At 38.2% G+C, this 23,307-nt stretch overlaps 1 protein-coding gene across 1 annotated transcript in view; it reads right to left on the bottom strand.

Annotated features, from left to right (window-relative positions):
- Positions 1–23,307, bottom strand: part of LOC126092495 (39S ribosomal protein L39, mitochondrial) — a 74,649-nt gene that overhangs the window by 30,436 nt on the left and 20,906 nt on the right. The window contains exons 3-5 of the mRNA XM_049908113.1: positions 18,383–18,625; positions 17,625–17,686; positions 837–993 (exon numbers count right to left, since the gene is read on the bottom strand). Coding sequence (XP_049764070.1) covers positions 837–993; positions 17,625–17,686; positions 18,383–18,625 — 462 coding nt within the window. The remainder of the gene's footprint in view (positions 1–836; positions 994–17,624; positions 17,687–18,382; positions 18,626–23,307) is intronic.

The raw sequence follows: 23,307 nt of genomic DNA, 5'->3' as shown, positions 1-23,307 counted from the left end.
GAATTTACAGTATCTTACAACAAATAACTGTTTTGAACAAATAATTCTTGGAATAACACTCAACCCAAATGTTAGTGCATTCAAATCCCATTGGTGGGTAAATTTTCAGCACTAACGTTTAGATGCGTACAATTTCAAATTGTCAGGATGCCTTAACCCTAAAGCTCTTTGAAGATTCACATGCTGTGCGACATGTGACCACACTGATGGTGCAATGTCCATCTGATGGGGATTTATATTTAGCACCCCTTGCTGCTGTTAAAGAGAGCAGCCAGCAGCACATATAATTCTGTCTCCTTTCATTTCAAACACACCAAAACCATTACAGTAACAACATTAAACTGCACTGCATACGCATTTACTGAAACCATCCATACAACATAAACAAACTCTTGGCAGTTCATAACAGGGTGAAAAAAGGTAATGGCAAATTTTCTCCAACATGATCCTGCCTATGACGGAAATGTGAAATTGCCACAGATATTCACTGACAAGTATGGGCAGATTGGCTAAAAATTATCCAGTAATTATTATTAGAAAATTGATTTATTGAAATTGTTTATCAGGCTTTCCCATACCTTGTATCTGTTTATTAAGGAACATAGGTAAGGGAAGGGGCAAAAGTACTTGTAATTAAATTTTGCAGCAGTTGGTTTACACCCTGTCTGTTGTCTGGTTTACACAGTAAGCAGTTTAATTTAATCTCCCATTAAAAATATTTTAGCTCAGAACAACCCCCTCCTCCCTCACCTTCTAACTCTCTCTCTCTTTCTCTGGTAGTTTTCAAGCAGCCTAATGCAGATCTTAGTTTGAGTAACATGACTAATAGTACATACTTGGATCACTGCTTGCAATATCTGGTATCTGTTGCAGTTTGTGAGGGTTGTCCGCAAACATTTCTAGAGCGATATCTGCTGGGACGGAGAGGCGCTCAATACGGTATGCACGTTTTGCCAATTCCACCATCTGACCAGACAGGGATCGTAACTCATCCTGAAAATACGTTTTGTTGCAGTAAATATAAAATACATGTCTTATCTCTGAATAAGTGAAAACAATAACAATCATTATTACAAATAGTCCTGCAAACAAACATATTATTATTACAAATTACAAACATACTGTCTCATATGGTGAAACTAAATATGTATATTCCCTAAGAGACAGTCTTATGAACATTGGACTGCGATGGTCATAACAGAACAAATGCAACAGGAAACTGAAGATGTGAAGCATAACACTATGCAATGGGTGCAGTGGAAATTCTCACAGTTGTGTTCAAAATACACGATATACCTCAGTAACAATTGCACTACACAAGATTTTGATGTGGACTTTACTTATATTGTAAAGTACAGCAGTATGGAAGCTAATAGTTTTAACAGCTGATAACTACAGCTTCCCCTTTCGTTCATTGTGTTTTCACACTGCCCTGATATAATATAAATGCTGAAAATTAATACTGGGTGATATAAGATGAGGAAAATATTAATATAACTTTTATCCATTATTGATGTTGAACACTGTGACTGTGACATCTTTATAGATTTCCAAAAATAACTGCAACCAATCGTCTTCTGTGATGCTTCAATTTTTATTTATCATGGCCGGTTTTGAATCATCTAGCGACTCATCATCAGGTGGTACACATTTTTAATGACTGTCTGGAACATTGGGGGGAGGGGGTCATTTACAAAGGTGGTCTTCTGGAACAATTAAAGATTTTCACTCATAACAATAAATCATCCCCACACCATCTTAAATGAACAAAATTATTTAGCAAATAACCCATTTTTTTAGAATTTTTAAGAATCCTTGAAAAATTAGACAGTTATTCTGAAGCTAAATACCCAGGACTAAGAACATAAACACACAAAACCATCCCAAATGTCCTGAAGCCACCCACATGTTAAGCTCTGATGTGTACTTCATAGTCAATAATCTATGTGCATTAGATAAAAATATATGTCAACTTAATTTCAACACTAAAATTATAGATTAAATATCATCCTGAACTTTTAATTTTATAGACTTTGTAAATGGCGCATATTAATTTTGTAAAATGAATACTTGTAACTTTTGTAATAACTGAATGTAATATAAATTGATATGTATATTTACTGTCATCAATGTGCAGTTTCAATACAGTTTTCATCTGGTATAGTTCTGATCAAGAGTTTCTGATGCCAAAATTTGGTATGATCCCAACAATAAATTCCAACAATAATAGAAGGACACATTGCAATAGCTGTCAATAATTCATATCTAAATGAAACTTATGTAAATGAAACTGTCTGTCATGAAATAAATGTGAGTCCCATAATAAATTATTCATATGACCATGATGGCAGGAATGAAGCATCACAATCAACCATATTAACTAAGAAGGGAAGCATGTTATTCCACAGACTCACAAATGCTGACTTTGTTCATAATTCAGAAAGAATTCATGGAGCGAATAATGGGATGAAGTTTGCCAAGGACACACACTAGGAATCTAGTCACAAAGAACATGTCAAAAACAACAACAGTGGAAGCCAAGAGAAAGTGTCTAACAAAAATAATCAAAACATTTGATGCCACGAAAGGAGAGGTTTATTTAATGCAAAGGTCTAGATCTAATCAAGAACTAAAGGGTGCATTGCAAGCATTATAGAAAAATTCTTTGCCACATCATCAAAAAGGCAAAAATTATGTACAAATACTATGCAGAAAAAAATTCAAAATTCCTGGATCAAGGAAACAGCAAGCTGGAGTGTTATTAGGCATGAAATAAATAAACTCAGGAAGGTAAATGATATTCCAGTCCCTGATGAGAGTAGCAAAGAGACAAATGATATTAAATTTACAATAAAAATTTTTCCAGCCATATACTCATGTAAATTATTTAATGGATAACCAGTTTCGGCTTACGTCATTTTCAATGCCAAATAAATACTTCTTGGCCAATGCTCTGTCAGAACATGCAAGAAGTCAACATATACACAAGGCCCCCACTTGAGTAGTCTAGCTTTACATAAATGTTGTCTCCTCACATTTTGATCCAGCCATAGTCCTTGAGGTATTTATGGGCTAATGAAAATTACTAAATAGACAAAACCGGTTTAGCCATTCCCGAAGGCCTTGCCACATTGGTAACACCGGTTCCCATCAGATCACCAAAGTTATGTGCAGTGGGATTGGCTAGCACTTGGATGGGTCATCATCTGTGACTGCCGAGTGCTGTTGGTAAGCAGGCTGCACTCAGCCCTTGTGATGCCAATTGAGTAGCTATTTGGTTGAGCAATAGCAGCACCGGTCACCAAAATTGACACTGGCCAGGAGAGCACTGCGCTGAGCACGAACCCCTAAGTATCTAAACTGTGATGCCTAAGGGCTCAGGATGACATGGCAGCATTGGGCCTTCAAGGCTTGTTCAGATTTTTTTTTTAAAAAGAAAAAGCCATTAGAGAATTTATATAAGTACTTGCCTGAAATAAATTTTACTTATAATCAGTGAAGTAAACTGATGCTCTTTGCCAATAACATGGCAAATATGAATACACAAAATTCAAATTATTGGCTGTCAAATTCAATGAATTCTTTCTCACAGCAGCTGAAAACACAGGGACAAAAAAATGGACCCTCAACAGCGGAATCACTAGAAGTACTTAAACAGGCACTGCACATTCCGCCACCAGACACCACTTTTTCTAGCTCATGTGTTAAAAGAGCTCACAAAAACCATGAAGTCAATGAACAGCAGCAAAATTTCTGGCTATGATAGTTTTTGAACCAAAACACTAAAATCCTCGGCTGATTTGGTGTGTTGCCTTTGTAGAAACTCAAGAAGTTAAGGCACAATTTCTTGAAAGATTGAAGTATGTGATAGCAACAACACTTTACAAATTCAGAATCTTTAGTCATCTTTCAATAATTTTTATACAAATGGCTTTGTCAAAATTTACAGTTGTTTCAAGTTCTACAAAATAAATTGCTGCAGACACAGAACATAAAAACAAAACACACAGAAAATAATTAACTTATTTCAAAACTAAAGCTTTTCTTCATTGATTAGGGAAAATGTATCTTACAATGATTAGTTTTTAGGAATTCCTTGATTGAATAAAATACACTATATTTCAGTCAAGTTTATAGTATGCTTTTATATTTATTTAGTGGTCCTGTGCAAGGTGACTATGCTAAGTTACTGAAAATTTTTATGAATCAGTATTTATAGTTATTATGGATTTGTGGGAGGCAAATACAAGTTATTGTTTCTGGCACTGTATATGTGAATATCACATCTCTTGCAAATTTTTCCAGATTTCTATAGCATACATTAAAAATATATGTATAGGCTATTGCCACATTTATGTAATAAGATCCCTAACAGTTGTAGTGGGTTGGATGCAGCAGCTTTGAGCACCCACCTCAACCAATCACAAGCCATGTTATGAACATCTCTATGGCAATGCCTCAGTGTTGTCACAGTTCTATGAATGGCTACCATATCTGCCTAAAGTCACTTCTGCTTCACAGCTGAAAGCTGGCAACAGCACAAGTAGCTGTCAGGGATCTTCTTACACCATCACTGTCATCATGTCTAAAAATTTATACATTTTTTTACAGGGCTCTCTGAGTGCTAATCCTAATAAATATCTCGCTGCTTCTTCTGCCATCTGAACCTACTTTTAGTTCCTGGGGAATTACCCCCAAAGCAAAATTCTGAATTACTGATGAAAATGAAAGAAAACAAAGTATGAATGGAGTAACAACTGTTTGCTCATATTGTTTCTTAATTTATACAATTAAAAAAGTACATGAGCTAGTTTGCTGCACAGATAAATGGTGTGTTTCCCAGGAGAGCTTTTGATCTATCAACATGCTACAAAATTTCACTGCTCATCTTCATTTTTGTTACCCTGAGATTAAAAATTATTTCTTCTATTTTTGTCTGCTGGAGAACAGAGTTCTAGGGTAAAAAGAATCACAGCAGAGAGAAGGAAACACAGTACTAACCTGACTACAGCAGATGTTGAAAGAGACCCACCATTCATCCCTTGGGCATTTGTGCGTGCATGTTTCGGAATGTTTTTTTGGCTCGTTCAAAGCGGATCCTGCTTGAAACCATTTTCAGACTAAGTGTTGCATGGTGTTCTTTGCCTGGCACTTTAACCCCATTAAACTTCTCAGCAACCAACTGACCATACTATTTCCATGACTTTGTTGTCACGTAACTTTCCACAACGAACATCCGCTGCTCCATTGTGATTACCATCGAGCCCTTTGCACTGCTCCACTCGTACTGACACAGCCCACACTATTCTCTAAACTGTTTTGGGTCACATTTCCATGACTTTGTTGTCACGTAACTTTTCACAACGAACATCCGCTGCTCCATTGTGATTACCATCGAGCCCTTTGCACTGCTCCACTCGTACTGACACAGCCCGCACTATGCTCTAAACTGTTTTGGGTCACATGGCGGGTGTACATGTGGTGTACACATCACAGGGTGGTTACATGCCTACATTCATGTCCAATCAAATCTACTCGTCCGGGACACTTTTACTTGCCCCCAAAAACAACACGGTTCTTCACCGTTTGTAATCTTGTAAATGGTAACTCTTTTGTCACAATGTCTGCTTCTTCTCTTTAAATAGTTGACAAATGTAATGATACATAGTCTCCTAGTGTTTTCATCATTCATAAAATGCTGATCCATTAATAAATTTCATAGCACTTTGGTATCTGTTTGCAAAATAGGAACTGAGGACTTAACAACTGAAATTTATTTCAGAAGTTGATCTAACCACGCAGGTGATTTACAAGCTTCAGTAGCAGCCATATTTTCTGCCTCCAACTGATGAAAGAGCAACACACTGCTGCAATTTACTTTACCACACAACTAGCCATCCATGGAACTTGAGCAGGATGCCACGTGTTGATTGTCTTGTGCCTCTGTCCCACCAATATAGGCATCACTACAAGCTTCAATATTATTCTTCTCGAACTTAATGCAATTTGCAATTGTTGATTTAAGATACCTGAATATTCGTTAGAGCAATGCAAAATGTGCCTGTGTAGGTGAGTCTTGAAGTCTCATTGCAACACTGACAGCTTTTGATAAGTCTGGTCTTCTACCTTGTATTAAATACAGCAAACTTCCAAACATTTCTTGATAGAAGGATGTACTATTAAAAGCAGGTGACACATTCACAGGGTTCAATGGGTAAAAATAATGGATTTGTATCCATCATGCCATATTTCTCTAAAATTCTCTTCGTGTATGCAGACTGATTTATTTCAATAGATGTCAAATTTATTTATTTGTAACCACAAGAAGTAATCAACTTTTTGTTCAGTGATCTGATAACAATCACCCAACTGCTCAATAAACTTAATTGTTGCATCAGTAGATCCCACAGGCGATCCATCAACAACACAAAACACCAGCACCAGGTTTTCACCATAGGACATACATGGATCTGAACAGTTCTGCCATAAATTACATTCAGTAAGAAATTTAACAAGGCATTCATACCAGCATTCTGAGGCTTGCTTTAAACCATACAGTCTCTTCAGTAATTTACGTTCACATCCTGCGCCATCATCAAAGTACCCTCACTGTGTATGTTTATGTATATTTTCTTCTTCAAAATACCATTGAGAAATGTTGTTTTTACATTGAATTGCCTTATACACAAATCATGTTGGACTGCAGCATTCAATAGGGCTATCATTGTCTCAAATCTTGCAACAGGGCTAAAAGTGGCAACACTATCTATTCCAAAACATTGAGTATATCCTCTGCCACCATTCAAGCACTATATCGAACCACTTCATTGTTTGCATTCAGTTTTGTAGCAAAGACCCATCGATTTTCAGTTTCTTTGTTTGTTTCAGTTTCGCAAACTAGCTCCCATGTTTATTTCTTTCAAGAACATTCATTTCTTCCTCCATGGCTTTCTTCTTCCATTCCTCAGAATTTTCTGATTGCACTGTTTCTTCATAGCTCCTTGGTGCCCCGCAAAGAAGCATCATTCTCGGCTGATGGGCAGATTCTTCACAGTAAAATGATGATTCCTCAAATTTTGCCATTCATGTAAACTGTGGCTTCCTGTGTTTTCATTTCTTGCTTCGAAGTTGCTCTCAACTTGCCCCTCAGTGTCATACAAATAGTTGCTGACCATATGGGCACTTACTGCTACATCTTGGTTCATACAATCCCACTAACTCTCCCCTTCAAAATCAACATATTCACGTATATTTTCTGTAAACTTTTCATTCTCATCTACATCTGCTATATAAACAACATTTCTGGTCTCTTGAGTAAGTGGTTTCTGAAACTGTTTGCAGTTGAATTTTGCATCTCTGCATACATACACACCTTTTTTTTTCCCAGGAAAATGAAGACAGTATCCACAATCATCATAAACAACCAAACACCCTTTTTGAAGGTTTAGCATCAAACTTCTTGTGTCTTTTTGTGTACAAATCCAAGCATAGCATTCCATTATCACCAAAGTATCAGAAGACTTTATTTTTTTGAACATATTTAAATTGGAGTTTTACTTTTTATTCCTGAGACCAGTTCGATTCAAAGTGCATGTTGCAGCCAAAGTAACCTCAACCCACAGTACTTTTGGTAGAACAGGGCCAAGAACGTGTCATCTCACAAAGAATTCTATTTTCCTGCTCAGCAGCTCCATTCTGCTGAGGAGTACATGGTGCAGTAATTGAATGTTTCAGTTCAACTAGAGTCAGCAAAATTATGTACATATCTATTATGAAACTCCTTGCCACTGTCTGTGCATAATTCTTTCACAGGAACAGCAGCTTGAATCTTTATCATATTAATAAATAGTGGTAATTTTTCTTTAATTACATCTTTCTGTCTCAGTTGCAAATAGTATGTTGCTCTAAATCTGGAAAAAAAACATCCTTAAAAACTGCAATGTATCAACAATCCTGCAAATCATTTTCTTCCACTGGTCCACAAACATCTGCATAAACTAATTCTCGAGGTTTAGTGGGTTTTTGTACTCTTTCACCCAATGCCAGCCAATCCTGTTTATCATAGATGCATCCCTGACAAAAGCTACTAGCAGTCGTTGTCTCCAAGTCACAGTCCTTCAAAAACTGGCACACATAGCTTTTATTTTGATGACCTGTTCTTCCAGTGTTCTCAGTAAAGAGTCATCAGCTACAGCAACAACACAAGACCAATCTTGATGACCAACCTTCACGGCTAAATGATAAAGCTCATTTTCACCATTGGATCTAGCTCATTTTCACCATTGGATCTAACAACAGCAATTGCAATATTATTTCTCAAAAATACCCATGACTTGTCATCACTTTCAATTACTTCATTTATTCCTTTTTGTACAGCTTTCTTAACAGAAAATAAGTTACAGGATCCGGCAGGGCAAAAGCAAACAGCGTCAAGATATAGTTCTGTCCAATGAATACCTGTACATCAATTCGACCTGTATCAAGTGCTTCAATTTGTACACCATTCTTGGAGCTACCCATTTTATTTGGAGTTTCAAATGGTTCATACACAGCGTTTTTTATTTTTTATGTGCTGCATCACACCACTGTCAATGTATCACCCACCACATTCACACAAAAATTGTTGCGTCTCAGCATTAACACTTCTCTCCCGTTTCTGAAGTATCTGTGCAATGATAATTTCTTGTGTCTCCCACTGTTACTGCAATAGTTAACAACATAGCACTGTCTTCTTTTTTCTATGTGCTATTACATTCATTTAATCGATGACCCTTTTTCTTACACTTGAAACAAAACAATCATATTTTACACTGTTTAGATAAGTGACCTTTACCACATGAAAAGCATTTAAATTTTCATTACTTTTATAATGAGATGTAATTAATGCATCTGCTTCAGATGAAGATTGTTTGTGGCTTTAATGTTGTTTGTTAATCTTTATTTTTGACATTACTGCTGTAGCAACACTTTTGTCATCACAATCTGTTATTCTCAGTTCATAATTTAAACACCATTTTTGTGACTTATTCCAGGTCTTCTCTTCAGTAAGTAAATCGTGCCATGTAATATGAATGTAATTGAACCCTTTGGGTAAATATTGCAAAAATCATGCACAAAGATCACCATCATCAATCGGCTTGTCTAAAAATGAAAGCCGAGTCACCAAATTTGGGAAGATGGTCCTGTATTCCACCAGGTGCTTCCCACACAATGTTACGAAGTTTGTGTCTAAGCAGAGAAATGTTTTCAGCTGAGTAAACACCATAAACATTATGTAGCTTATCCGAAATCTCTTTAGCAGTCTTGCATTCCCCAAGACGAAGTAAAGGCTTGGTGTCAAGCAATAGAATTAGCTCTTTCCTTGCTCCTGTGCTAACCCTGGTCCATTTAGCAAGTTCAGTTTCATGATTTTGTCCACTTTCATCTGGCTTGATGAGATCACCATTTACGACAACAAAGATTTTGTCACACACGAAAATACTTTTCATTACGATTCTCCAAGTCTCCCAATATTCCTCACCGGTGAGTTTTTTGATTTGCTGTCTTTCGTTTGCCACTGTCTTGTCTTTTGCACTTCTATTAACATCATGCTCCTGTCGAAATTAGCACCTGTCACACTGCATGAAAACTTTATCAGCTGCATACATCTGCTACCATGTTGATTAAACATTACATGCCATTTCAAAACAAACATTTAGCAAAACCATTTAAATACGAGAATACTGAAAACACATCCAAAGCATCAAAGCACAGAAAACACCATGAAGAGGGATGACAAACCACAGAGATTAATAATGTACATATATAAGAACACCAGAAAAACACTGATACTTTCAGTGATAGAGGACGAAAAGGGGAGTGGGGGCAGGGCGGAGGCGGATGCAACGGCCACCACCTCCTCGGTCCCCTCAGGGAGAGGTGGGGTGGGGTGGGGTGGGGTGGGGTTGGAGGTGGATGTGGAGGTGGAGCAGGTGAGTGTGAGGGTGGTGAGGGAGAGTAATTCATTAATAATTCCTTCTACACATTATCAGAATATTTGGACTCTGGAACATAAATTCAGCATAACTTTTTATATTGTTCGAAAATGGAGTTTTTTATTGAAAATTACTTAGTTATATTTGCCTTAGTATGAAACATTTCAAATCATTTTTGAAAACAAATCTGTATGTCATATTCTTCATAGTATCATCTGACATCTTTTTCTAGCCACTTTCCAAGATCTTCCCTTGATTCGTTCTACCCAAACCTCATATCTTCTGAGGATATTTTGACATCTCTATAGCTGGAATCTATTTATGACATGTCTTGCACTGAGTCTGTTTACAGGCGAACTATTTTGAGTGTCCCTAATTTTGTTCTGAAACTGACATTGGATGCAATCATTTTGTGTTTTGTCATCAAAAGAAATATATTCTAGTGTCTTTTCATTTCATAAACAGCAAATGATCATGTCTGCAAAACAAAAAGTCTTTTTTTTTCAGTTTCTGGGTAATTAGATCCTTAGCTAGCCTGTTCTATTTTTCACTACTGTGCTGTAAGGCTATCTCAAAATTAAATAGAAAGCTTGTAGTACACAACTACTTTGCATTTCATCTGACATTATGAGGCATGGTTTGTAGCAAAAAGGGCAATGTGAATGCCTCAAAGCAAGTAACACAACGTTGTCTGTATTCCTTTCTGGCTCATATGAGTGACAAGTGCTGCCACCTGTGTTTATTCATAGTTGTACAAGCATCAGAGAGTACCTTTATACAGCCAAAATACATTTACAGAGCTGAGAAATGGCTGATATAAGTCCAATGTTACTCATCTTTTGGAGTATTACCTGTATGATGTAGGAACTACACCACTCATCTCCAAAGCATTAATGTATAACTTGATTCGTTTCACATCCCTTAAGGCTGTATTTTATGATGGGATCCTATTAAAAGTAGACGTCTTTGACGTCGCCACTGAGAATCTGTCCACATCCTCCCATGGGAGGAGGTGGGGGCGGGGGGGGGGGGGGGGGGGGGGGGTACGATGACGACAACGACAACGACAACAACAATATGAAAAGAGTTGTATACATTATGATATACACTGAGGTGAAAAGAGTCATGGAATAGCAATATGTAGATGGTGGTAGTCTCACATACACAAGGTAAACAACAGCAGTGTGTTGGCAGAACTGTCATTTGCACTCAGGTGACTCATCTGGAAAGGTTTCCAGTATGATTATGGCCGCACAAAGGGGATTCACAGACTTACAACGCGGAATGGTAATTGGAGCTAGACACATGGAGCACTCCATTTCAGAAATTGTTAGGGAATTCAGGATTGCGAGATCCACAGTGTTGAGAGTGAGCCGAAATTACCAAATTTCAGGCATTACTTCTCACCATGGATATTGCAGTGGCCAAAAGCTTTCGTTTACTGACCGAGAGCAACTGGTTTGGGTAGAGTTGTTAGTGCTAACAGACAAGCAAACAATGCATGGAATAATGGGAGAAAAAATGTAGGACAATGTGGTGAAGTCTGCCATTAATGGGCTATGGCAGCAAACAACTGAAGCGAATGCCTTTGCTAACAGCACAACACTGCCTGCAGCACCTCTCCTGGGCTCATGACCATATCGGTTGGACTCAACATAACTAGAAAAGCGTGGCCTGGTCAGATGAGTCCGAATTTCAGATGGTAAGAGCTGATGGTGCAGTTCAAGTCTGGTGCAGACCCCATGCAGCCAAGGACCAAAGTTGTCTACAAGGCACTGCACAGGCTGGTGGTAGCTCCATACTGGGGTAGGCTGTGTTTACAAGGAATGGATTAGTGCCTCTGGTCCAAATGAACCAATCATTGATTGGAAATGGGTATGTTTGGCTACTTTGAGCCCATTTGCAGCCATTCATTGAATTCATGTTCCCAAGCAACGATGGAATTTTTATGGATGACAATAAGACATTTCACTGGATGATAATTGTTCACAATTGGTTTGAAGAACATTCTGGCAATTCAAGTGAATGATGTGGCCACCCAGATCACCCAAGTTAATCCCATCAAATGTTTGTGGGACTTCATTGAGAGGACATTATGTGCACATCCTGTACCAGCAACACTTTTGCAATTATGGAGGCTAGAGGGGCAACATGGCTCAGTATTCCTGCAGGCAACTTACTGAGTCGATGTCACATCAAGTTACTGCACTACGCCGGGTGAAAGGAGGTCCTACATGATATTAGGAGGTCTCCCACGACTTTTGTCACCTCAGTGTATTGTAACACTTAATGGCTACACTTCTGACATAGTAGATAAGACTATTTAACAGGAAATCGAATGCTAACAAAAACCTAAAATGCAAGAAAATCATGCAGTAAGTACAGAAAGAAAAAATAAAATTACGTTTGTTACACTTCCATATACAAAGAAGGTATCTGATAAAACTGAATGCATTTTTTGTAATACTAACATCACTGTAGCTTTTCATACCAATAACACTACCAGAAATAATGCAGCACACAGCATTAATAAGACAAGCCAGTTAGACCAGTCTGGAGTATATAGAATTTTGTGCAACGATTATGATAAAGTCTATATAGCACAAACTGGATATAAAATATGTGCAGTTGCAAATAACATATTTGTAAAAGTGAGAACAATCAGTCCACACTCTCTACACCCGAAAAATGAGAACCATTTGGTTTATAACAGGGAGGACAATTTATAATTATCGCACAGAATTGACAAAAGCCCCTATATGGATAATGTAAAAGAAGTGGAAATTTTCACACATTTGGAAGGAAAAAAAATGCTGTGTTGTTTTAAATGAAAAAACCAATCTGAAAAATAGGAATTTCATTGAAAATTTTAAATACATACTGCAGACCATGCAATTGCTCCAATACAGATATTGATACATCTGGCCTTAATTATACAGTGCTACCAGGTTACCCAACTACAGGGTGGTGCACGAAATGTGTTACCATTTTGTTTTTGAATGTAAACTTTATTGTCAATACAATCTGAAAGGAACATATACTACAATGAAGAGCCGTACATGGAGATTTGTTCTAACTCAGCACATGCTCAATATGTCCACCATTTCGTTTCCTAACTTCCTTCAAATGAACACTGAAGTTAGTGATTACCCTAAGGCACATGTCTTCCGTAATTTCACTGCAAGCTTGAAGAATAAGTCTTCTGAGCTCCATTAAATCACGTGGACGTTTCGGGAACATTTTTTCCTTTAGAAAAAAGTCACATGGATTGAGGTGTGGACTATTTGGGGGCCAATTTTGTCCGTCATTGAAGCGACCTGGAAACCTGAGTGAAATGATCCGCATGTCGAAATGCTCGTGTAAAAACTCCAACACAGTGTTTGCAGTATGTGGCCTTGCTCCATCTTAAATGAACCACTGCGTGTTGAAGGGCAAGGCAGTAGCAAGAAGCTGTGGAATGAAGCTATTGCGAAGCATGCTCAAAACGCTCGCTGTTCACAGTTTCTTCAAAGAAAAAGGGTCCAATAAGTCCGTGACTGGAAATTGCTGCCCATGTTCTAATCCTCGGAGCATAATGTTGTCGTTCATGAAGCACTTGTGGGGTTTGAGTGGCCCAAAAGCGTACATTTTGTTTGTTAACCACACTGTCTAAATGAAAATGCGCCTCGTCTGAAAACCAAACGTTATTGAGAGTTTCTTCCCTATCCTCCGCCCACTGAGCAAACAGTAGTCTCTGCTGCTTGTGTTCTTCAGTGAGCTTCTGTGCACAGGTCATCTTATATGGGTACATATGGAGGTCACTTTTAAGAATATGTTGAACGGAGCGTCTGGATATTCCCACTTGCACTGCTGCCTGTCTACACGATTTCCCGGGACTTCTGTGTACAGCAACTCGTATCGCTTCAATATTCTCCGGCGAACAAACAGGCTTAGGCAGAGGTCGCTTTGCTTCCAATACTGTTCTTTCCTGTACAAATTTATTGTACAACCTGTGGATGGTCTTCTTGCAAGGGACCCATCGTGTGTTAAACTGCTGTCGAAAATGCCTCCGAGTCACAACAAGGCTTTTTGTTTCATGAAAAAGTAACACAATTGCCGATCCTTGCTGTGTCGTCAGTCTTCCATTGTCAGCCATTGCTGCTTACTAGTCTCCTAGCGGCAGTATGGTGAATTACATTTCATTTCGTAACTCATTTCATTTTTCCAAGCTCTGCTGGTACTGCTGTGGAGATCCCAGCGGGATATCTAATGTGCGTCGTAAATTGTGAAAGAAACAATTGGTAACACATTTCATGCGCCACCCTGTATTTTTCCGCACAATATGTTCAGTGAACTGTTTTCAGCATAATATTTCTTTGTTCTTATTTACGTTATAATGTCCTTAAGTACGTAGCTATTGCTATCTGTTAAATAGTTACTGTAGACTGTCAATACATAGGTATTGCTGCCTGTTAAATAGCTGCTGTATTGTTTTTATGCTTTTTTATACATCTGTAAACATAGCTGTTGTACCTGTAACACTGTGTTACCTCACTGAATACAAGTTAAACATAGTTAGGCTTAGATGCTTACTGTGTCCGACATTCTCCTGACATGGTCATTCTAGTGCCAAGCCTGTCTACTTAGGAGCTTATATGGGTAATCATATGAACCATAAGTAAACCCACATTAACTGAGCGTGTCACACAACATGATTTTAAGTCAACATATGTCTCTGCATATGCGAAAAATCCTTCATTGGTCATGCATTACACATAACTGTTGCTTTAGTGTGTTACAGTACCTGTATAGCTTGTCTCATAAAAATTACTGTATGATGGAAGCAGTGCACATATGAATGTGACTATAACTTGTTTCACACTAGAGCCTACAAATGCATGTGAGCCATTACTTTTACACATTTTGCTTTCTGTCGCCATGATTGTGATTACAGCATGCGTAAACTTCTATTACATGCAACATATAGAATTTGTGTTACGACTGTCACATGCCCTTCTTGTGGCAGATGAAACACAGATTTCCTTTTCAACACATCTGGTAAGTCTCCCCTGACCCGGGATTCTGTGTGACTTTCCCCAGCTCTTACTCTTTTCCTAAACCTCTCCATTCCTTTTACTTCACCCTTCTTCCTTCCCCTTCAACCCTTCTGCCAGGAGGAGGAGCTACTGGCTCCAAAAGCTCATGTACGTAAAACTATTTTATACATGTAAGCTCTTCTGCCACCACTTGATAAATAGATATTTTTATCTATCCAATTACATTATATTGTCAAAAACTGATTATTTCATTGTTATATTAGCACAGGTTATTAATTGTAAGATATTAGTTACTATCGATATATGTAGACATTTATGAGTGTCTTCAATTCCAAACAGAGATCAGTTGTGCAGTTGGCTCTATGCTGGATGAACCTGTTCACAGCATTCATGCTGATGACAGTTTTAACATGAATTGATACACTACCTAGCACAGTTTTTGTAGACTGACAATGCTATTTATATTACAATATGAAAGCAAGTAACTGTACAAATGTGAACCAGTTATATTTTTCTGGTACAAGGTTTTCGTAATGAGTCACATCATTGTGTTATGGTATACTTTTATTTTCAGTGTATTATTCATGGTTTGATCGCCTGATGATAACGATTTTATATTTCACCTAACACGATGCTCTGAATTCTTTTATTTATGTAACATCGCATTACGTATGTGCTGTTGTAAACACCTGCATCAGTTAATAGATTGGTGGCAGTTTAAGCCTACAACAAGATTTAAATATTATTCTCTTTGGTATATGGGAACCTTATGATGGCCAGGAAACTGAAACTGGTTGTGTAAACAAAGAATTTTACCAGCAGCTCAAAGTGATAATATGACATTTTTCAAAAATCAAATAACTTGAAACAATTATGCAAATGGTCAGTATGTTGCAAATTTTTCATTGAACATCTATACTATAACTGTTAAACTCATTCCACATCACAGTAAGAAAATTAAAAGCCAAAGAACAAGCAAATAACAAACTAACCAACCGTCCATTACTATATAGATGCTTAATAATCCTCAAGTGCATTACGTTCTCAAATTTCATCTGCGGAGGCACCTTTTTAATTTCTCTGGTAAAATACTGTGAAGTAATTATGTACTGCACATGTAGTTAAGAACAGTACACATTTTAGAGCCACAACTTTTTAGTGTGTTATTGGAGATATCATGAAACCCACATGAACTTTTATTTTTGAGGGTCATAATGATTTTCCTTACTTCATATGGATATTTTTGAGAAACTTTCAATTCCTTAAAATTCCTGTATATTGTTTCTTCACAGATTTACTTTCTCTTCAGAACCTCCTGAACCAGTCCCCTCGCCTAATTTTAAAAAGTAGCTATTATCATATCTGATGCACATGATCTGTCTTGCAAAATCTTTCTATTCTCTTTAATAGGGGATGTTACATCTTCTATGCCATCTTTTCCTATCTCTTCTTCAACAATATTATACACTGATTTAATTTTATTGTCTAATCTGTCTATTTATGAGAAGTTGCACACACTTTTGGATTTTTTTACCTGATTCCACCCATTCAGATAGCCAAGTACATTAAAGCAGTAGCTCTGGGACAAGGAGAGGTACACTGGTCTCGGTTCATATCCACCTCGCAGATTACCCACAAGGGGTTAATGTGCTGGCTGGCATGGATGTGGTTTCTAGGTGGTTTTCCACATGCACTTAGGTAAGTGGGTTGGTTCCACATCCCACCTCAGATATAAAGTCCGCAAACACTTTGAAGCACAATGATACATTTGACCTCGACATTACATTAGATGCAGACTGAACGGATACAAGGATTCCTCCCAAGGGAGAGGTGAGAGGGGAGTTGGCAGTAACTTTAAAATACCTTTGGAAGTTTAATGCCATCGTACTAATAGCCTATATTCGGATATGGATGGGAGGGTTCTCCTGGAAAATTGGATATGTACCATACCAGTCCCAACGCAGCATTGGCTGGATGAAGGTCACCTGAAAGGAAGGGAGGAAGGAAAATTGCTTTCAAAATGCCAAAATTGAATATAAATTTATTAAGAATTAATCTTAATACAAACTTTACCCCAGTCAAACTTTTTGTAAGGTGGTCTGTCAATGCCACAGCCAATAGATTTTATTTGCGTTTTTCAGTTGATATGTTCAGCGTTCCTGGGCTCTTAATTTGTGCACCCCTTTTTTAAAAAAAATCAGGCTTGACACTTTTTCCACCCGTCATCTCCAACTTTCTGTCATTTTGTCATGTTTTGCCTACTCATACTCCACCATTTCATCAAGTTTCACCTATTCATACTTTTTTCCTCACAAACAATATCGAGTTCAACGAATTTCAGCAGAGAAACCAAATAACAGCATGTATTTCATGTGGGCCACTCTGAAATCACTTTCAGAGCAGGGTTATCAAGGAGGGAGTGAGGATGTGACAGGGGGGGAAGGGGTAGAAAGTGACAATTTTCTTCCACTTTTATTACACTACTGTTTTTATTTACTGGATTACTTATGTATTATTCATTTTAGATGCTGATAAATTACCCCGAATTTAGATGTATTACAACTCTCTCTAGTGGGGGCTATAACGAAAAAGATCTCTCAAAACTGCAACTGACCTGGTTTGGCTGCCAGTCACTAAGACTTAGGTCCACATCATACACAAAACTGCCACTTTTTACTGCAAAAAAATAGAAGTTATATGTAAGTGAAAGTGTTTTAAATGAACAAGTTCATTTAATATTTTCTATATAACATATTGGTATTTCACTTCACAGTATCTCACTCACAACTGGAATCTATCAATTCATACAAATACCTGGGTGAAAATTTGCATAGACATGAAATGAAATGATCACATAGGTTTAGTCATAGGCAAAGCAGATTCATTGGAAGATTACTGGTAAAATGCTATCAGTCTGCAAACTGCTGTCACATGAGACTACAAAAGCCTGAGAAATTGATAGTTGTGGAATACTGTTTAAACAAGGGACAAGGGATGAAATTTAATGAGATCCTGACAGTTGCCAGTTCATCCAGTTTATGGAACAGTGTTTACAAGTAGGCAACTGAAATTAGGTTGGCAAGTAATTTGATTAATAGACACAAGTATTTTTTTCTTCGCAGGATTTGGAACCCTGTACTATCTCACATCAAAACACAACACTTGTTAGAGGGGCCAGCACAAGAGTTTGAGGATAATCTCTGAGTGTGATATACTGTTGGTACTCGAGTTCTACTATCGGTGACACCCACAGTGCTGCCCCCAGTCTTGGGGGCAGCACTTGTGGTGAGTGGCACATGCACTGTGTACAATATGGGGATCTACAAAGGATGACAGTTTTTCAGCTCTGGCATAACGGAATGATCAACTTACTGTTTGGTGGAGGAAAACTGTGTAGACGAACAGTGATGTCTTCTTTGAAGGCATTCTCAATTACCGCACCAAGTGCCATGGAACACGTCCGCCAAAATGCTCGATTTACATGTCGAGGATCCTCATCTTGGAAATGAAGTAACTGAAGACTGCAGGAACGTGGTAAAGGGCGATGCATGTCCCACAATTCACTGTCATCCAGCAAAGCCAAAGCAGAACGCTGCATCAGCATTTCACTCATATCTTAAATTTGGGAAAAAACAATATGAAAATATCTTTTTGTGAGATGTTATACAAAAGCACATAGCTGCTCACAAAAATTTAAAAAATAATACAGAAACTTAAAAATTTATCCTTTTTTTTCTTTTTCAGCACCTTCCTCATACCACATGTCACTGTTTCTATAAGTCTCTGTACATCAAGGACTTTGCACAGTTTCTTTGCAAGAGGAGCTTCCTGATCCCACATTATCACCTCAGTCTTGTCTTTTCTTTGTAACCTGCTCTTCTTTGTAACTCTTTCTGTCCAGCACTCAGGAAGCAACTCCCTCAGATCCCCAGAACCTTGATCTGACTTACACTGAAAAGGATTCCTGACATTTAAAATATAAAATGCAAGACAATCAATAGATAATCAAAATGATTTTAGTAATAAAAGACAAAAATATCTAATAACACTGCTACTACCAAAAGATCACGAACCTTCCAACATTTCATTACAGCAACCTTGCACCTGCACTTTCACTCACACTGCAGGCCATGCTCGTCTTGGGAATGTGGGAAACTGAATCCAAGAGACAACAAACCACCTGCTGATGGGCTTACCACATGTGTGGTTAGTGCAGGATTCTTTTTCTTAATATTCTGCATGCAGCACTATACGACATGTCCCATGGGTGTATTTGCTTGGCCACTCAGGGTCTCTGGAAATGCAGCTATATGACAGCCCCCAAGAGGCAGTCATCACACAAGTCAGTTACAGGAGAATCTAATACAGCATTCTATTTGCCTTCATGACTGATTCACACATCAGTTCAGTAGCTGTTTCGCATGCTCAACCTCTAATTGGTGTTGTGACAAGCCCCTGCAAAGTGGTTACTCAAATTTCTATCATAGTTGCTCCAGCTTTTCATTCCTCCTAGTAGGTTCCTAATTCCTTCAAAGAAACCCTATCCATTATTTCATTACATTTATGTCACAGTCTTCCTCCTTTCAATACTATAAGAACTATTTTATTCTAGAAGTTATTTCTCTCTACATCTGTCATTACTGACTGTCTCTTACACTCCCATAAGAGGTGATCCCGCTCCTTCATAGCAACATTCACATGTTTTACTTGGTATTCAGTTTATCCCTTTTGGTTACCTCAATTACAGACCAGGCACAATCAAGCAGTGAATCATTGCCCTGGCGAAAGATATATATGTATATATCAGCAACAACTAGTATTTTAACATTTTTATTGCAGTCTGTGGTTGCATGTATTTTAAATTGATTAATTTAAAAAAAATAACTTCTTGTAGTTGCTGAGAAACCTGTCACTTACATATGCTGCACTCAGTGCCCCTAAGTCACTAATAGAGAATAATCACAACACATGTAACTGACAGATTGCTCTGAGGCTACAAAATATCTGAACTCTTTCATCAGATCTGAAGATATTCTAAAATTAAATGAAACTAGTAGTCATTGTAAACACAAATGTGACAACAGACTGCAACAAGAAATATTTTCTTCCTATTGCTGCTGTATCTTCACTGTGCTTAGAACCTCCCATTAAAATTTCTAGAGATTTTTCCCACATCTTCATGGCAGTACCAACTCATCTTCGTGGACAAGACCACCAAGGATTTTATTCTTTCTGACACCAGCTTATACACTGTTCCCAAAAGTTGCAATTGGGTTTTATCTTATACAATAATCAAATTTTTTCCTTTGTATTCTTCTGTGGCCGAGGGTACTTCAATCTGGCATTTCTGAAAATTCATCACCTTTTCTTAAACTCTTTCTGGTAAAATTCCATTTTTTTCATCTGGTTTTACTTCTCAGTTTTTGCCGATCATTACTCAATACTGCTTCTGAACCTACTGGGCTCAGCTGTTTGAGGGGAATTACCATCCTGCACATTTTCTGGATTTCTATTGTGATTTTCTGTACCTTTTCATCAGTGTTGAACCTCCTGTGGTTGTGTGTGATTGGTTTAACTGCAGGCCTCTTTTTGTTTGGGTACTTCTCACAATAATATTTGGTCTACAGCATTATGGACCATTCTGATACAGGCATATAGATTATGTCAAATTTCAAGAGTGCACTAGTTCTACTGCCATATATACAAAGGTTTAGAAATCCACTAATAACTTTCAAGTCAAGTTTCTGTCCTAAATCCTGCAGTTCTAATCCTCTGTGTGTAATTTCCCCTGAACTAACGTAGTGATTTTGAATTTGCATTGCTCCTTATAAGATGATTAATACTTCTTATAAAAGCTGTAGTTTTCAATTTCTCCAAATATATTTGTGTGGTATGCAAGTATTTATTTTTGGTAAGATAATATTCAACTTGATTTCTTATTTTCATAGTTACACCTTTACTGCCACAGTAATTTTCCTTGTTTTAATAACAGTTCTAAACACTAGGAGAGCTGACACAGGATCTGGTCCTCCTGTTAATGGCCTGCACAGTAGCTACAATGAACGTAATTTCCTTGTGTATGGCCACAGAATACACGCAATTGTATACCTACGAGGGCTATTCAGAAAGTAGGGAACATTTTGGCATTAAAAAAAAACACACAACTAAGTGTAAGAAATATAGTTTATGATATATATCTGAAAGAGTAACTGACATACTACTTTTCCACAGTCACCAACACAATGAGGCACTTATCATAGCGGTGGACAACCTCTGAAAGACCTTCGTTGTAAAATACTGCCGCCTGAGACTCCAGTGAGTCACACCCGCCTGGATTTCCGCATCGTCATTAAATTGCTGCGTTGCAAGCCAGTTCTTCATCTTGGGAAACAAGTGGAAGTCGCTTGGTGCAAGATTGGGGCTATAGGCCGGAAGAGGGAAAATTTCCCATTTGAATGAATTAAGGAGTTCTTTAGAGTGGTTTGGAATGTGAGGTTGGGCAAAAAAATTGGACATCAGCTTTCCTCAGCATTTGTTTTGGACAGCTCTTCTAACACTGTACAAAGTTTGACAGTACCGGGCAGAATTTATGGTTGTTCCACATTCGAGAAAAAGAGGCACATCCTGCCTATCCCAAAACACTGTCATCATCAACTTCCATGCTGACAAGGTTTGTAAACATTTTCTTGGTTTTCGGGAGGGGACCTTGTGTGGCCCCACTCCATGGACTGTAATTTTGTCTCGCAATTGACGTGTTTCACTAAAGTCTCGTCGCTGGTTACTATTCGATCTAGTAATGAATCACCATGTTTGTGGTAGGCCTCCAGAAATGTGAACGTTGCCCCCATTCGCTGTTCTTTATGGCACTATGTAAGCATTTTGGGCACCCATCAAGCACAAGATTTGTGGTACCCTAGATTCTGAGTGACAATTCCAAACAACAAAGTCCGTGAAACTTGTGGAATAGAAAGCGAAAGCTCTGTTATTGTGAAGCGACGGTTTTCATGAATCATTTCATCAACTTTGGCGACAAGATCATGTCACAATGCTCGGGTGTCCACTCTTCTCTTCATCATGAATGTTGGTTCAGCCATTTTTAAACCAAATACACCATTTCCGGATGGAACTCAATCATTTCATTGTTTCTGTACACTTCGCACAATTCACGATAAATTTCTATAGGTTTTAGGTTATTTGCCAACAAAAACTGCATCACAGACCGCGCCTCACAACTGGCAGGATTTTCAATTGCAGTGCACATTTCAAATTTGAATATCAAAAAAATTAGATGCACAGAGACGTACCCGAGCACGCACATACCAAGATATACATGATCAGCACGCACCTAGCGGCGTCAGACGGAAACGTTCTCTAATTTCTGAATAGCCCTTGTAATTCCTCTGCAATTTTCCTAACTTCCCGTATGACAGTCACACATCTTGTACCATTTGTATGAGCTATTTTTAATTCCCTAAAGTAAATTTTCTAGTAATCCAAAATAAAGAATGATTCAACTGAGCATTTGACTAAACCCACTTTAAAGAAGCTGAGCTACAATCTTTCAGTAGGTTTATTAGTCTCAGTATCTCCAAATTGGTAAATATCTTGTTTTTATCTCGATGATGTCACTAAGATCAGGAGACAGGAAGGTTATTGTTCTGTTGTATGGCTGGGCAGTTCACACAACTTTCCTAAGACTTTTTATAAGAATATTATGCTTTTCTAGTGTCAAAAGTTTGATTGCAGTTTCACACTCATTACTTATACTCAATGGATTAAGGGTCTCTTCTTTGAAAACTCCAGGTTGGAAGTAAGGAAAAGATAGATTGCTACTTACCATAAAGATGACATGTTAAGTTGCAGACAGGCACAATTAAAGGACACTTACAGATCAGCTTTCGACTGCAGCCTTTGTCACAAAAAGAAAGGGAAAAAACACACACACACACACACACACACACACACACACACACACACATTCATACACAAAAGCAAGCACACCTCTTGCACACATGACCGCCATCTCCAGCAGCTCGGACCAGAATGCATCTCTCACATAGAACGGAAGCAGCAATCTGGAAGGGGGCAGGGAAGAGGAACAGATAGCATTGGGGAAGATAGGAGCACTGTCTGGCAGTGCATGCAGGGACTAGACTGCCAACAGGTACTGCAGTAGCCACCAGAAAGATCGCAGAAGGCGCACATCGGCATGGCGCGTCACCGACAGTAGTTGCCGCAAGTAAAGTCCCGTCCACCAGAGGGCACGCGAGAATTCGGCCGCGCCCTCTGCCGGCGGA

The sequence above is a fragment of the Schistocerca cancellata genome, chromosome 7 (genome assembly GCF_023864275.1).
Source record: "Schistocerca cancellata isolate TAMUIC-IGC-003103 chromosome 7, iqSchCanc2.1, whole genome shotgun sequence".
Classification (NCBI taxonomy): Eukaryota; Metazoa; Arthropoda; class Insecta; order Orthoptera; family Acrididae; genus Schistocerca; species Schistocerca cancellata.
The sequence above is the reverse complement of the archived record's forward strand: the minus strand, read 5'-3'. Positions and strand labels throughout refer to the sequence as shown.